The sequence below is a fragment of the Lissotriton vulgaris genome, chromosome 1_2 (assembly GCF_964263255.1).
Source record: "Lissotriton vulgaris chromosome 1_2, aLisVul1.2, whole genome shotgun sequence".
In the NCBI taxonomy this organism is placed as follows: domain Eukaryota; kingdom Metazoa; phylum Chordata; class Amphibia; order Caudata; family Salamandridae; genus Lissotriton; species Lissotriton vulgaris.
The window spans coordinates 336,341,019-336,357,783 of record NC_141686.1 but is presented as its reverse complement, the minus strand read 5'-3'; the positions used below and the strand labels follow the sequence as shown (position 1 = coordinate 336,357,783).

The 16,765-nt window shown below is 46.1% G+C and overlaps 1 protein-coding gene across 1 annotated transcript in view; it reads right to left on the bottom strand.

The window, feature by feature from the left end:
• LOC147736695 (lectin-like) overlaps positions 1-13,711 on the bottom strand; it is a 123,934-nt gene extending 110,223 nt beyond the window's left edge. The window contains exon 1 of the mRNA XM_086953811.1: positions 13,630-13,711. Coding sequence (XP_086809937.1) covers positions 13,630-13,711 — 82 coding nt within the window. The remainder of the gene's footprint in view (positions 1-13,629) is intronic.
• Between the last annotated feature and the right edge of the window lie 3,054 nt (positions 13,712-16,765).

The following is a 16,765-nucleotide window of genomic DNA, read 5'->3' as shown; positions in this document are numbered from 1 at the left end:
GCACGCCAGGAGAAGACTCCCAGCCGCCCCTGCTGAATCCTCACGCATAAAGCACCAACGAGCTCCCACGGCGGGTATAGGCGTTTTTTTCCTCTGGGGACACGCACGCCAGGAGAGGACTCAGACTCCCAACCGCCCCTGCTGAATCATCGCGCATAAAGCAAAAAACGAGCTCCTGCAGCGCGGGACACGCCCGGGCGAAGCGCGGGCCAAGGGCGGACCCGTCCACGCCCTTTGGAGTCCGGAGGAGGCTGGACTGGGCCCACCCTCTAAGAAGGGGTATCTACACCCAAGGGCCGGTGAGAAATCTTTGTTTTCCTTCGTATTATTGTTATCGCCCTGCCAGTGGTGAATGAGACTGTAGAGACTTAAAGTAGGCACTAACTATTTATGTATGATGAATTGGCGCAGGGCTCGACATGATCATTTGGAGAGGGGATTGTGGGAACACTCAATTTTTTTATAACAAGAGCAACATCGGTTCTAGCGCATGAAATTGAGATTACAGAAAGTCGTTTATCACTGGAACCGGTCCCCCAAACTATTCTGCTCAATTTTCTGCTCCAACAGCTGATATAACCGCCCCTTTTATAAACCGATCACAATTGCAAACCCTGAGGGAAGGCATAGAAAGGGATGTATCACCTGGCCAATTGACAATAACAACAAATCCTGGAGTATTGGGCAGAGGGCCAGTGTTAAAGGGGCCATTGGAGCAAACTCGGAAAAAGTAGGGAAAAGAAAAAGAGGAAATTGCCTACAGAATCATAATCAGAAACCGGTGAAGGTACCCAGGCAAGCTAGACAAGCAAAAAGAAGTGGAAATTGTGTAGAGGGGAAGCTTTCTCAAGAGATACAAGAAGAAAGGAGCATTTTGGCAATACCTGAAATGACTGGCACCTCCCCATCCTGGGAGGAAATCTGGCAGAGATTAGAGACTTTAGTGGCTACAATGCTGAACCCCATTATTGCTACATTGACTCAGTTGGAGGGGAAACTAGAAGCCCTGGAGCTACATATGAAACAAAATGAAAAGTCGCTAGGGGCGTTAGCTTGTGCCACGAATACAGGGACACTGGGAAGAGAAAGATTAAATCAAGAGGCCCAATCCCAGGGCGCGTCTGTTAACATAGAGGGGAGGGGGATTCCTCAAAACATCATTGCTATGTCTAATAACCCCGGGAAAAGTCCATTAGAGATGTTAAAATGGCATGGGAGAGCTGACCTGAGTAAACCCACCATTACCCACTCCCATCAATTAAATGTCGCAACAACTCAGCAAACCCTACCCTTGAAGATGGATACAAGCAAACGAGGAGGAATGATGCATGATAACTATCCAAATCCCCCAATGGAAGAAAGGGCGAATCTACATCCAATATTGAATGGAACACGGACATTACATCTCCCCCCGGCAGCTGCACCATTGGTATTGGTATTGGGGAACACACCTTTATTATCGGAGGGTGCATCAGAATCTATAAGTCAACTGATGTTTAAGGCACTTCACCGGCTGACAGAAAAACTGAGGGGGGGGGGAATCAGAGACCTCTCAAATCAGTTGATCATGGCTAGAAGAATAGCATGGGTGGGCCCAGCAAAAAAAAGGAATGGTGGGTGACTGTGTGGTACTAAATTTTAACAATGAGTTCATAGGTTAATACGTTTTGGATATCTTAGGCAATATCTTTTTAAATCATTCTGAAATTGTGGTTTTACCGTTATTTTTATGAACCAAATTTTATGTCACTACAAAACATCTATTTCCCACAAAATGACAATCAGGTTTCTAAGACTCTAGAGGTACAACCTAGGTTGCAGACTTTAAACCTTGAGAATCTCTTTTCCCCACTGACCGACTTAAAGGCTTGCAACTGATTGCAACTGCCCAAAACTCAAAAAGGCTCTCAAACCGATGAGGTTTCTTATTCACCTGACAGTCAAAGGGAATCCACCAAAACGGTCCTCAAGATAGCCTCATGGAATGTGGCAGGTATCTCCCAAAATCTAAGCGATGAAAATTGGCTGAAAACATGGAAAGGTCACAATATTGCCTGTTTTCAGGAAACGTGGTCTACTTTTCGTGAATGGATATTGTACTTACCAAAACCCAGCTATACCCTCCTCTTCAGGAAGAGCAAAGGGAGATATCTTAACTCTGATTGCAAATAACTTCCTGGGGAAGGTAATCAAAGTTGAAGCCCCAAATGCAAATTTTCATGCTCTTACGCTGGAAATCCATCATGAAGGTAGATGGCTTTTCATTAACATCTATAACAATGATTTTGGCCCAAATAGACATGTTATTGTTGGTGAAGTTGATAAGGTCCTAGACTACTGCATAGACAAGAAGAGGAATTATGATTTGAATGTCATTTGGCTTGGCGATTATAATATACATCCGTGTAAGTACAACGCAGCCCCTATATGTGGGGTAGAGGACTTGAGGGGAAACAACATAAACCATTTCGAACATAACGATTATGGTAACTGTTTGAATAACACTCTAGCAATGCGAAACATGGTAATGTCAAGTGATTTAAATTCAACATTAGGCCATAAGACAGGAACCTTTAATAGAAATGCCATAGAGTCAACTATTGATTATATGTTGGTTACTGCCCCTACTAGCCCTAGAGCCACTAGAGTGCCAAATACATTTTCAATTTTTAGTGACCACGCTATTCTATCATTATGGATAAACGTCTCCATAGGGCAGACTGTACATATTTTAAATGTTGACAGTCCAATAGTGGCAAGGAGAAATGGCGTACAACTAAAATAGGCTAGAGTTGACCAATTTTAATTGACTACAAAAATGATATCAACAACATTAAATAAGATAGCTATTTGCTTATATCTAGAGGCAGAGGCAGGAGAAATGGTGAAGGTGTTTAGCAACATACTAGAAGAAGCAAAAAGGGTTCTTACATGTAAAGAAACGAGGAAAAAGAGCCTGGATAGGGGGTGGTTTGACTCACCCTGTACAACATCAAGGAGAGCTTTGCTAAATGCCCTAAAAAGAAAGCCCAGTATCCCGAAGGAAATCAGGGAACTGCGGAGTATATATAAACTCAATAGAAAACATAGAGAAAAGGCTATAAAAGAAGAAATATGGGAGGACCAATAATAAAGCAGCAAAAATGGGTAATAGCCGCGACTTTTGGGGGATTGTAAATGCACCACATTTTAAAAACTTGGTAGATCCTACATTAGATAATGATGTGGCTGAAGAGGCATGGATTGCTCATTTTGAAAATATCTTTGCAGCAACAACAGATCCCAAAATACCACCAGGTAATATGGAAACAGATGAACAGGCTCCTCCTTCATTTTCACTGAGTGAAATAAAGGAAAGTTTAATGCCATGTAGTGCACGTTAAGCCCCAGGACCAAATGGCGTCCCAATTGATTTCTTCCAAGGAGTACCAGAGCTTTGGGCGCCCCTACTAACCAATGTTATGAACAGTATAGCCCAAGTAGGACCCCCACAGTCCTGGTCAGCAGGCGTCATCGTTCCGATATATAAGAAAGGTAACAGATCTGATCCGAAAAATTACAGACCAATCTCCCTGCTGAATACGACAGCAAAACTTATGGGCCGGCTCCTCCTTTCTAAGTTAGAGGGTTGGGCGAAGTAAAATAACATCTTAATCCAGGCCCAATATGGTTTCCAGTCAGGAAGGAGTACTATAGACGAGTGCCTGAACCTGGCGCTTATAACAGAAAAATATACCAGGATGAAGGGGGTAAAATATATATGGCTTTCATGGACCTGTTCGCAGCCTTTGACTGCGTGGCCCATGAAAAGCTATGGGCAATAATGAGGGAGATGGGGGTCAACCCAGCTATATTAAACTTTATTAGACAATTGTACTCGAACGCGATGGCCTCTGTCTGATACACTAAAAATGGGGACTACACACGCTCATTTAAAATCGCCAGAGGTGTGAGGGAGGGATGCGTCCTTGCCCCATTCCTCGTTTCCATCTACACAAATGGAGTAGAAAACGCTCTCTCTAAGATTACGAGAGACGTTCCCATATTCAATTCACAACTCTTACCAATTTTAGCATACACAGATGACGCGGTGCTGATCGCATGGACAGTCCTCAGACTACAACATTTGATATCTTCATATATAGCCTTTACGGATTCAATATATCTAAGAGCAAACCATACCAAGACCTTTGCAGTATTAGTGGGAGCAAGAAAAAGAGATAGAACTCCCCACTTACATGTGGAGAAGGAGAGAATAGAGGTGGTTGACTCCTTCACTTATTTGGGGGTACTCTTCGATAAAGACTTATCATGGTCAAGGCTAGTTGAAGGACGATAGGAGGTAATGGAAAGAACACCTTCTGCCATAAAATCATACGCCCAAAAATTAGGGGATAGGCCGCTTGTGCCAATAAGAAATATTTACCAGGCGAAAGTCAAAGCAGCAGTTACTTATGGGGCAGGGGTGTGGGGCATTGCAAATACTAGTGTATTACAACCCATTGAAAATAATTTTTTAAAAATCTTTAGTGGGCCTCCGCCTCTATTTACCTTTTACACATAGAACTGAGTCTCCCTTACATGTCAGACACACTGCAGCTGGCCCCTATCCTTCTGTGGCACTCAATATGGAGGAGAGACACGGTGCCACTGACTCAAATTATAAGAAAGAGCTGTTTAAACATGGACTACTCGAGGACGTCGAGAAGGTTGGTCTATGTTGAAACACTCTTGAAGAACATTGGTTTTCCACAACTGTTTAACGATCCACCTTCATGTAATAAAGTCTCCAAACAAAAGATTAAAGGCATGTTTCAGGAAATGGTGGAGGATGAGAGAATGGAGCAACATAGAAAGAAGCAGGCAGTCGTAATATACGGGTCAAATCCCCTAATCTCTGAGAGAGGCTTTTTTTATTTGGCAGATGTCCCTAATTCACAGCATAGATTTATACTCCTAAGATTTCGACTAAATATGATTCCATTTATGCTAGGTTATCCTAATAAAACATATAAACATACAGACTTAATCCAATGTCCATGTGACAAACTGTCCAGACAAACGAATTTGCATTTAATTGTGTTCTGTTGCCTCTATAAGAAGGAAATGGATATGTATTTGAAGCTTTTGCTAAAGAAAATGAATTATAACCAATGCTGAGTGGCACTACACTTTTTAAAAAGTCGATCAGATCCACTGACATGTTTTTCACTAGCTCTGTTTCTGTGGGCCAGTGTAAAAAAAGAAATACGAGGATGATGTCAATAATAAGTGGTCCTGTACTTTGAAAATTATTAAGAAGCTCTTTGGGGTCTGATAATGATAAAATAAATCAGTTGAAATGAATTATATTAGGCGTTATAAGGAAAGTGAATATTGTATTTGGGTAAATGCCTTTTTAAACACAGACCTGCCCCTGCATTTTGGTGCTTTGATTCACACAATCTTATAAGCCAAGTCGACTACTAGCATGGCACATTTTTTTAAAGTAGTATGTTCTGGCCTTGTGACCTCATTTCAAACTTTATTTGGTGTGATCCCTGCATTTTTTTATTCGATTTTTTCAAGTGTCTTTGGCAGTTTCCCTGTGCTCCTGGCTTTAGGCACGGGCATATTGCTATTACTTTGTTTGTTACAAAATGGATGCACAGTCTGTGCACCATGACGATCCGTCCCGGCTGCTCCACCTTCGTAATTGGATGCTAGAATACTATGGATAGCTGCCTCTGGTGACTCTGAGTGTGGTGTATGGTTTATCTTTCCGGTTCTCATTTTTCATTTGCGTGCAGCCTGTTTTCCATTGCCTGGATTGTGGATTTGAATGGGCCCTGGATTTGTGTCTCTGCAACGTGTCTCCTGACCTGGATTTTAAATCTACTAATGAGTCCCTTAGTTGCTCATGAACTAGATTGGCCTAGTGTGGGGAATATGGCCTGCGCAGCGGCTCATGGGGTTCTAGGCAATTGGAACATTTGGACTGCAGCAAATGACTTTCTGGCACGCAGTTATCTTGAAGTAAGCCAGTGTTGTCCTCTGATTGTGCTAGAGGCTCCGGCAATCGAGGAACATGTTTGTTCTTTCCCTTTGCTTAATTGGATGGCTGAAATGTTCATGGATGATAACAACGACTTGCTACTGGAGGCAGTTGCAATGTATGGTGCTTATACGCTGTTGGATTTAAGTACGGATTTTTTTTCTGCCTCATAAACACGTACTGAACTCGTGAATATTTTTTCATTTTTTTTGCCTTAATTTTTCCTTAAATGTTTGAGGTCTTTTTCGCCCATGAATGGTTTCACGGACTTGGTTATTTTAATTCAGATGTTTACTGCCAATTCTCAAGTTTGTTAAAATTCCTGAACTTGGTTCTGTCTCATTCGAACTTGAACTCTGTATTCTATGAAGCTTTCCCCGGTTATTGTGAATTCCTCGAACAATGGATGGTGTGGTATGATTGTAGGGCCTCTTTTTGCATTCATGTTATGTTAGCATGGCTTATTACAAGTTTAAACGCCATTTTACCTTTTGTTGCTTTTTGCACACGTCCGCGCCCGCACGGGACCAGGGGCCACAACCCCTGCCCCTCTACCAGGATACTTAAGGGGATATAGCTCCAGTGAACTACTTAACCTAAGACCGCCCGCAAAGACAGTATGCAACCACTTCTATCATCCTTTGAGTCTGCCCACCCAATGTGAGCATTGTCACTCTCTTCTAAAAATTACTCCCAATATTAAGACCCAGCATACCTTTAAGATGTTTCTTCTTAATTGTAGGTCCTTACCAAAGCACCAAACATAAGTATCTTTGTTATTTGACGAGCTTACCCCAGATATAGTTGTTCTTACTGAGACATGGCTAACCCCATCCTCGGAGCCCGATATAATACAAGCTTTGCCTCAGGGATATCAAATATCAAGGTTAGATCGCCCATCTGGGAAAGGGGACGGTCTAGCAATATTATTTAAAGAGAACTATTCCTGCTGCTGCTCCCCTAGTCCCTTTTTGGACTGCAAAAGTATGTCCTTCAGTTTGGAGCTCTCGCCAAATATTAATTTTTCAGGAGCACTGATCTACCGCCCCCGGGGCCGGTTAGACAGCTTATATACTCTTTGCCCTCAGCAGTCGCAGACCTAGGCTCCATCTCTGCTTATTATACACTATTGGGCGACCTAAATATGCATTTTGAGGATATTGGTGATCATACGGCCCAAGAGCTTATCGCCGATCTGTCTGCATTACAGTTATCTCAGCTCGTCCGATCTCCCACACATACGAAAGGGCATTTGCTGGATCCCGTATTGAGTAACTGCCCCGATTTGGAGGCAGAACTCCCTATTGTGCTCCCGTGGACGAACCATTGGTTAGTCCCTTTAACTTGGCACATGCACAAACCCCCTGCTCTGATGCCAGGATTACGGGATGCACGAAACTGGTCCAAACTCTCTTAGACGAATGGGCTGAAGAGCTACAAGTTACAACACCATCTATGAATGCAGATCCCTTGTTAGCTAACGAGGAATTTAACAACTGGATAACTAGAGCACTGAATACCATACTCCCATCCAAGACAACTTGGACAAAGAGATCTAGGCCCTCGGCCCCCTGGTATTCTGAGGAGCTCAGGGATATTAAACGCAGGTGCAAAAGGCTACAGAGGAAATGGCGTTTGGGATACACCGACCCAGATAACATTTTGTATAGGAAAGCCATCAGAGACTACAAGACATAAAAAAGAAAGTACAAACCCAGTACTATACACAAAAGATCTCCGAAGCCAGCTCCAATTCTAAGGAGATCTATCGGATTGTAAAAAGCCTCACTAAACTCCCCCAGCCCCCTGTAAATAGTGATGATCTACAAGCCCGATGTAAAGAGCTAGCCGACTTTTTCTATAACAAAGTGGATCTCATCTACTCTTCCTTTTCAACCACTCTCTTAAATGCCTCAGCTGACATCCTGGAGCATTCTAAGCAGGATATAACAGACAATCTGTCACCTGTGTTGGATGAGTTTCCTTTGCTACACCTGTACCAACTGGCCACTTTAATGGCGCAGGTTAAATCGGATTCTCCTAGTGACCCTGCTCCCCCGAGTCCCTTAAATGCTGTTAGCCATATTATCCTCCCTGTTATGTTGGCGGTACTTAATGCCTCAATTTCCACCAATATGGTTCCACCAGCATGGAAAGAGGCTAGAGTGAGGGCACTTGTGAAGAAACCCAATATGGACATTAACAACTTTAACAACTACCGTCCCATATCCCTGCTCCCCTGGGTCAGCAAGATACTGGAAAAATATATCAACAATCTTCTGACTAATTTTCTAGAAAATAATAAACTGCTTGACCCTTCACAAACCGGTTTTCGCCCCAAACATGGGACAGAATCAGCCTTGTTGTCAGTTATGGAGGAAACAAGAGGCATCTTGGATCGGGAAGGTTCGGTGGCAGTCATCCTCCTCGATCTGAGTGCCGCTTTTGACACTGTGAATCATGAAATCTTATTGCAGCGTCTCCATGACATTGGGATTCAAGGGGAGCGTTGAAATGGCTCAGGTCATTCCTGACCAATAGAACTTTCCAGGTCTTTGAGGGAAACACCATCTCCACCAGCAGACCGCTGGGCTGTGGAGTCCTACAGGGCTCCTCGCTAAGCCCAACGTTGTTTAACGTCTATATGAGACCGCTGGCGGGTATCGTCCGTCCGTATGGTATTAAGATTGTTACCTACGCGGACGATACCCAGTTGGTGGTCTCTCTGACACGAGCTGAGGGCCCGGCGGCCACAGTAGATCTGGCTGGTTGCCTGAGCGAAGTGAACAGCTGGATGACCCTGTCTTGTCTCAAACTCAATGGGGACAAGACAGAGGTCATGATGCTGGGACGCTCGGCCCCGTCTTCACTGGGCTCTATCTGGCCAGCCTGCCTAGGTCCCCCCCAGTCCCAAAGGATGCCATTAAGAGCTTGGGTATCTGGCTGGATAGGTCTCTAACGCTAGACTACCAGGCTGTCAAACTGTCTGCCACCTGTTTTGGCCTTATCAGAATGCTGAGGAGGATTCTCCCCCTGTTACCATTTCAAGCCAAACAAATTGTTGTACAGGGATTGATCCACTCTAGGTTGGACTTCGGAAACACACTGTATCTTCGAGCCCCCGATATCACATTGCGGAAATTGCAAGTAATTCAAAATTGTGCAGTCCGGACCCTACTTCAAATTCCCCGTAGGTCTTCTGCTAAACCTGGATTTATAAGATTGCACTGGCTCCCTGTTAGGGACAGGATTAGTTCAAGTCCCTTTGTATTGCCCATCAGTCATTTTGGGCAACTGGCCCATTGATTAATTGTCCCTTAATCACCCCTTACCTCCCCAGCAGAGAGTTACGTTCCGCCAGCGCATTCCTTGCCATCGTGCCCAAAGTTAACCGGTCTAGATCAGGTGGTCGTTCTTTCACCCTCAATGCTGCTAAACTGTGGAACAGCCTACCCCTTCAACTAAGGTCTAATCCAGATTTGACCTCCTTCAGGAAGCATCTGAAAACTTTTTTGTTTAATAAATAGGTCTTCTTTCACTTCTACACTTCCGAAGAGCCCGACCGACCCGCCTGACGTACTCTGCCGCCACCCTCATCGCTCTCAACACCGGCCGACTCCCAGAATGCCACCAAGCCACTCCAAGACGCACCCACGGACCTTTCAGCTGCCACACCTGCAAGTTCTCCAGCATCCGGACCAGCCCCGCACCAGCACCCGCCAAGTCGAACACCAGCAGCACCCACCTCAAGTGCATCCTGCTCAACACCCGCTCCGTCCACAGACACGCCATCGAACTCTGGAACCTCCTAGACGCCACAGCCCCTGACGTTGCCTTCCTCACAGAGACCTGGATGAACGCCTCTTCAGCTCCCGACATCGCCATCGCTATCCCAGAGGGCTACAAGATCGTCCGGAGGGACCGAAACGCCAACCAGATGGGAGGAGGCATCGCCATCATCCACAGGAACACCATCCGTCTCACGACCAGCACCGACAACACCCTGACCAGCGCCGAACACCTGCATTTCCAGATCCACACCAACCCGAACACCACCCTCAGAGGCACCCTGATCTACCGACCCCCTGGACCACGCACGCAATTCAGCGAGGACATCGCCGACTTCGTCAGCCCGCACGCCCTCCCCTCCGCTGACTACATCCTCCTGGGAGACCTCAACTTCCATCTGGAGAACAACAACGACCACAACACCAGCACCCTGCTCGACAACCTCGCCAACCTGGGACTCAAGCAACTGGTGCCCACCCCCACCCACCTCGCCGGACACACACTCGACGCCGTCTTCTCATCCAGCACAGACATCGACTTCAGCCACGCCACAGAGCTTCAATGGACGGACCACAGCTGCGTCCACTTCACCTTCAAGAGAACGACGACCCACCAACACCAGCAACACACCGCCCGCAGAAGCTGGAACAAGATCACAGCAGACCAGCTCGCCACCTCCCTGAGCCAACACCCTCCTGCCAGCTCAGCGAACCCCAGCCAGGCCGCCGATAACATCACGAAGTGGATCAGCAACTGCGCGGACGAACTCGCACCGCTGAGGACCCCGCCCAGCAGACCCGGCAGCAAGAAGGCCCCATGGTTCACCGACGAACTCAAGAGCTCCAAGAAGAACTGCCGAGTCCTCGAGAAAGTCTGGAAAAGGGACCCGACACCGGACAACAGGACCTCCTACAAACTGGCCACCCGGAAACACCACCAGCTGATCCGCGCCGCCAAGAGAACAGCATTCAAGGACCGGCTGGACAACAACGCACACAACAGCAAGGAACTCTTCAACATCGTGAAAGAGCTCTCCAACCCCAGCGCAGGAAACAACGACATCAACCCATCACAAGACCTCTGCAACTCCCTCGCCTCATACTTCCACAACAAGATCACGGACATACACAGCAGTTTCAACAACCAACCAACGCACACCACGACCGACCAGCCACCCCAGCCCACCACCACCCTCCACGCCTGGACTCCGATCAGCACAGAAGACACCATCCGCACGATGAACTCCATCCACTCCGGATCACCAACCGACCCCTGCCCTCACCACGTCTTCAACAAGGCCGACGCTGTCATCGCACCCCACCTGCGAGACATCATCAACACATCCTTCGACACCGCCATCTTCCCTGAAAGCTGGAAACACGCCGAACTCAGCGCTCTACTCAAGAAACCAACAGCGGACCCCACCGACCTCAAGAACTACCGCCCCATCTCGCTTCTCCCGTTTCCAGCCAAAGTCATCGAGAAGACCGTTAACAAGCAGATGGCCGCCTTCCTCGAGACGAACGGATCCCTCGACCCCTCACAGTCCGGCTTCCGAGCCAAACACAGCACCGAGACCGCCCTCATCGCCGCCACAGATGACATCCGAGCCCTGATGGACAATGGAGAAACAGCGGCCCTCATCCTCCTAGACCTCTCCGCGGCATTCGACACGGTCTGCCACCGCACCCTAATACGGCGCCTCAGCAACATCGGAATCCAGGACAAGGCGCTGGAATGGATCATCTCCTTCCTCAACGGAAGAACACAGCGAGTCCGCCTACCACCGTACAAGTCAGAGGCCTCCGAAGTCATCTGCGGCGTCCCCCAAGGATCATCCCTGAGCCCCACCCTCTTCAACGTCTACATGAGCCCCCTCGCGGCCATCGTACGCAAACACCACCTCAACATCATCTCCTATGCCGACGACACCCAGCTGATCCTCTCCCTGACCAACGACCCCGCCGCCGCCAGAGCCAACCTGCACGAAGGGATGAAAGAGGTAGCCGAGTGGATGACGACCAGCCGCCTGAAACTGAACTCAGACAAGACGGAAGTCCTCATCCTGGGCTCTTCACCCTCCGCCTGGGACGACTCCTGGTGGCCTCCCGTCCTGGGCACCGCACCCAAACCAACAGACCATGCACGTAACCTGGGCTTCATCCTGGACTCCTCCCTCTCCATGACCAGACAAGTCAACAGCGTCTCCTCGGCGTGCTTCAACATCCTACGCATGCTACGGAAGATCTTCTGGTGGATCCCCACAGAGACCAGGAAGACCGTCACCCAGGCCCTCGTCACCAGCCGACTGGACTACGGCAACGCCCTCTACGCCGGGACCACCGCCAAGCTCCAGAAGAGACTCCAGCGGATCCAGAACGCCTCAGCCAGACTCATCCTCGACATCCCACGATCCAGCCACATCTCCGGACATCTGAGAGACCTTCACTGGCTCCCCATCAACAAGAGAATCACCTTCCGCCTCCTCACCCACGCACACAAATCCCTACACGACCAAGGCCCGAGCTACCTCAACAGCCGAGTCAACTTCTACGCTCCCAAACGCCACCTCCGATCAGCCAACCACGCCCTCGCCGCCGTCCCCCGCATCCGAAGAGCGACTACAGGAGGAAGATCCTTCTCCTACCTGGCCGCCAAGACCTGGAACTCCCTCCCGTCCGACCTGCGCCTGACCCAAGACCACCTCTCCTTCAGGAAGAAGCTGAAGACCTGGCTGTTCGAGCAGTAGCGGCACCACCCCTCCCCAGCGCCTTGAGACCCTACGGGTATGTAGCGTGCTCTATAAGTGTCACTGATTGATTGATTGATTGATTCTATGTCACTCGCCCTGCTGGTTAGAACACTTCGCAATCTCAGCGCTTGGACGCCTCCGGGCAACTAATTTGCACTCTATAAAACGCATTTTCATTTCATTTCATTTCATTCATTTCATTTCATTTCACACGACAATGCACAGTTGTTTTTGCAAGTTAGCTTTCACGAAGGTGTATACATGAGAAAAGGTTTGTGTTCCGACATCTCTAGACATACATCGTGCCCCCAGTCTGTACCGTGAGTGCTGAGCCGTCAAGGTTGTCATAACCTGTGAGCCTGTTTATCGGCATGTCCGTGTAACACATTCTAGACACAACATTTTGGCAAAACAAAACAAGCTCAAGAGACCTTCTATAGCGTATACTACGTAGTTCCTATATAGGGAGGGTGTTTAAACTAGGCGCTGTATCACCTGTATGCACTATCATTGTAGTATGATTCTTCTTTTTATATTTTATGTAGTTGTAACCATGCTGACCATATTATTTTTAATCATATGTCTGCTTATGTTGACTAAAATACTGCGCATGAGATCACGTCGTTAAAATAAATATTTTAACCTTACTGTGTCTCTTTTTTACTCCCATTGTGGACTGGTATGAGAGTATAACAAAAGAGTGTTCTTACTTCCCACCATTCCTGAGATGGTCCTGAGTCGCATAGTCTAGGTTGTCTAATCATTGGTTACTTTGCTATAGGATGAAGAGCTAATGTGACACTGATTGCTAGCTGGTTGGGGTTTCTAGGTACTGAGGTGAGTTTCTGGTACACCACAATTCACTAATGTCCTAGTTCTCTGTGCGCAGTTTTGTGTGTGAGCAGAAATGCTTGCAACAAAACCTCAGGCCTCTATTTTATATTCACCAAAACAAAATGTGCGTGAATCACCGTGGAGTGTGGTCAGTACACAATGGACAGTCACAAACTGCCTAGAAGGAGATCGGTGTGGTCAGGGCCTGTCTTTTACTTACCCCATCCTACAGTGAAGAAGAGGGTGATAGAGAGCAGCAGAACCCTGGACCTGGCAACGCCCAACCTCCTGGACTCTTCCATCCTCTGGGCCTGTAAGAATGTGTGGAGGGCGCACTTTATGAGTAGTAGAACACTCTGCAAATCAATATCACATGTCATTCAATATCCCCTTCTTACAGATCATTCCGAGATGTTCCTTAAAACACAGAACCACTCATGTCCAAATATTCAATAAATAGAATTAAATGTGTAAACGGAAAATTGAGGAAAACCTAAGAAATCTACAGACACAACAGTTAATATATGCATTAATGTTTCTAAAAATAAACTGCATTCACTCTGCTATTTACCTTTGGTGTTCTTGACCTGTTAGAAAACATGTTAATTCAGACATGTAAAATGTCTGTTTTCCTCCCACATGTCTCCTCACTCCCCTGTGGGTGTCTTTTTGTTAATGTCTCTTCTCCTCTCACATCTCTCGTCAGTGCCCTGAGTGTGTCCTTATGTTTTTTTGGTGTTTTTTTTAGAGTTTTATATAGCGCGAACCAGATCCAAAGTAGGGTATCAGAGCGCTTTACATAAGGAGCACAGTGAAAACGTAATAGTGAAAAACAGTGTATACAGAAAACACATCACAAAAGTAGTAGCATATAGGAAAAGGGTCCGGGTGCATAGTAGCAGTGGGAATTGATCTGAAACAATAAAAATAGGATCGAGTTTGTGTTGGACGTCGCTTCACGGTCTCATTAACTCGAGAGTAGAGGAATTTAGGAGGTTGTTTGGCTGTGGTCGTAATTGAGTAGATTTAAGGTAGGAATTTGCTCATCAAGAATAATTTTGCTTCCCTTTTGAAGAGAGACGTAGAGGAGATTTTTCTGATGAATAGCAGAAGCAAATTCCATATTCTTGGTGCCGCTCCGGAAAATGCTCTGTTATAGGTTTTAGTCTTGTTGAAATGTGAGGGTTTCAGAAGTAGACTGTTTGTGCTTTTAGAGGGTCTGTTTCCACCCGATTTGGTACATTTTTGGGCTAGGTACTGGGGGGTCTTGTAGTGTAGCACCTTGTGAGTGATGCAAGCTATCTTTAGGTGGATTTGAGCTTCATAGGGTAGCCAGTTGAGTGCCTTCAGGTGTGGTGATATGTGGTCAAATTTTCTAGATCCTATTAGTCTTGCTTCTGCATTGAGTCAGGCTTTTAGAGGGGCAGTAGAGATTTTTGGAAGCCCTGGGGGTTGTGCATCCGTATTCCAGCCTCAAGATGACTAAGGACTGAACTTTGGTTTTGGGGTCCAATTTCTCTATAAATGGCTTAATTTTTCTGAGATAGCTGAGGTGGAACCGGGCGTTTTTAGCCAACAGGTTGATATGACTATGCATGTTAAGGTTCTTATCCAGTGTTATTCCAAGTGATAAGGTGGAGTCTACCAGAGTAGGCCTGCAATTCAGAGCAGTAATCATTTTGATCCACACCTTTGTCACTGTGGTGTTATTAGGTGGGGAGATTAAAAGAAATTCAGTTTTTTTTGTTTAGCTTGAGGAAAGTGGTCGTTAGCCATTGGACAGTCTTTTCGAGAGCTAGATTCATTGTCTTTATCTATTCAATGGAGGAGATCTTGATGTACAATTGAGTGTCGTCCGCATACATGTGGGAGGAGATGTTTGTCTGCTATAGTAGATTGGTAAGTGATTCAACATGTAGATTGAATAGCGTGGGGAATAGGGTAGAGCCTTGTGGTACTCCTAGTAGGTTAGGGAGGAAGCGGAAAGATTTTTGTTAATCATGTACGTCTGTGTTCTGCTTTCCAGGAAGGATTTGAACCATTGAAGGACTGTCCCAGATACACCCATCCTGTATTCTAGACTTCTTAGTAATTTTTCATGATTGACTGTGTCAAAAGCTAATGAGAGGTCGAGTTGGACTAGTAGGCAGGTTTCTTTACGGTCCAGAGCTTGAAGGGTGTCATCTACTATGTGTAGCTGTTTCTGTGCTATGGCCAGGTCTGAAGCCTGATTGGTGGATGTTCAGTAGATTGAAATTTGTGATGTGTTGGTTTAGTTGTTGCTGAACACATTTTTCTAAGACTTTAGCTAGCATGGGAATGTTGGTTATTGGTCGGAAGATGTTGGGGTTGGAGGTGTTAGCTGTGTGTTTTTTTAGGATCAGGGTGACTTGTCCTGTTTTCAGGCAATCTGGGATGTGACCTTGTGCTAGCGAGGCATTGATGATTTTGTTCCAGAGCGGAGCAATGATATCGTAGAGGTGTGGTAGGCACTTTGAGGGGACAGGTTTATTGAAGTGGTTGTTGAGTTTTGTGGTCGTTAGGATGTTGGTGATGTCATTCAGGTCACATAGTTTAAAAGTACCCCAATGAGAGTTATTTTTGGGCAGCAGTAGCTCAAGTGGTACAGAATTATTGGCTTGAATGATCATTGGGGTGACCAAGTTAATAGCCGCCACACTAAGCTGGAGTTGGAGAGAGTTCATTTTTGTTAAGAAAAATGAAGAAAATTCTTCACAGCTCAGCTGTGAATTAGTTTTTGGAACTGAGGATTTGGCATATTTGTTATATTGTGGTTTCAGTATTTTAAAGAGTCTTTTTGATCTATTTTAAGCCTTGTCTAGATCTGATATGAAAAAGTCTTTTTTTTGATTGTAGAATGCTTTTATTGTAGAAGTTTCGAGATTTCCGGAGAAGTTTAAGATGGTGGAGTGAACGGTGTTGTCTCCATTTCCATTCCGATGATATAAGATTTCGTCTCTCTTCATTCAGGGCCCGCTAAACCATGGATTTTTATCTTTTACCGGGACTCTTTTAAGTTTTGGAGGAGCAGCTTGGTCAAAGACTTTGGTCATCAGGGAGTTATAGAGAGCAGTGAGGTCATTGACGTCTGACATGTTATTAGGGGGAGTGAGAGCCTACTCACATTGGGAGGCTATGTTGTTCCTATAAATGTTTTTTGTGTCTCTGGTCCATTGTTTTGGTTTAAGTTGTTTCGCAAAAGTTTTCTTGTGAGCTGTGGGAATTTGGAAGTTGATAATGTGATGGTCAGACCAGTCACAAGGGGTAACTGAGAGTGATTCAATCGTATTTTGTTTAGGGATGATCCAGTCGAGCGTAGCACCCTTTGTGTGAGT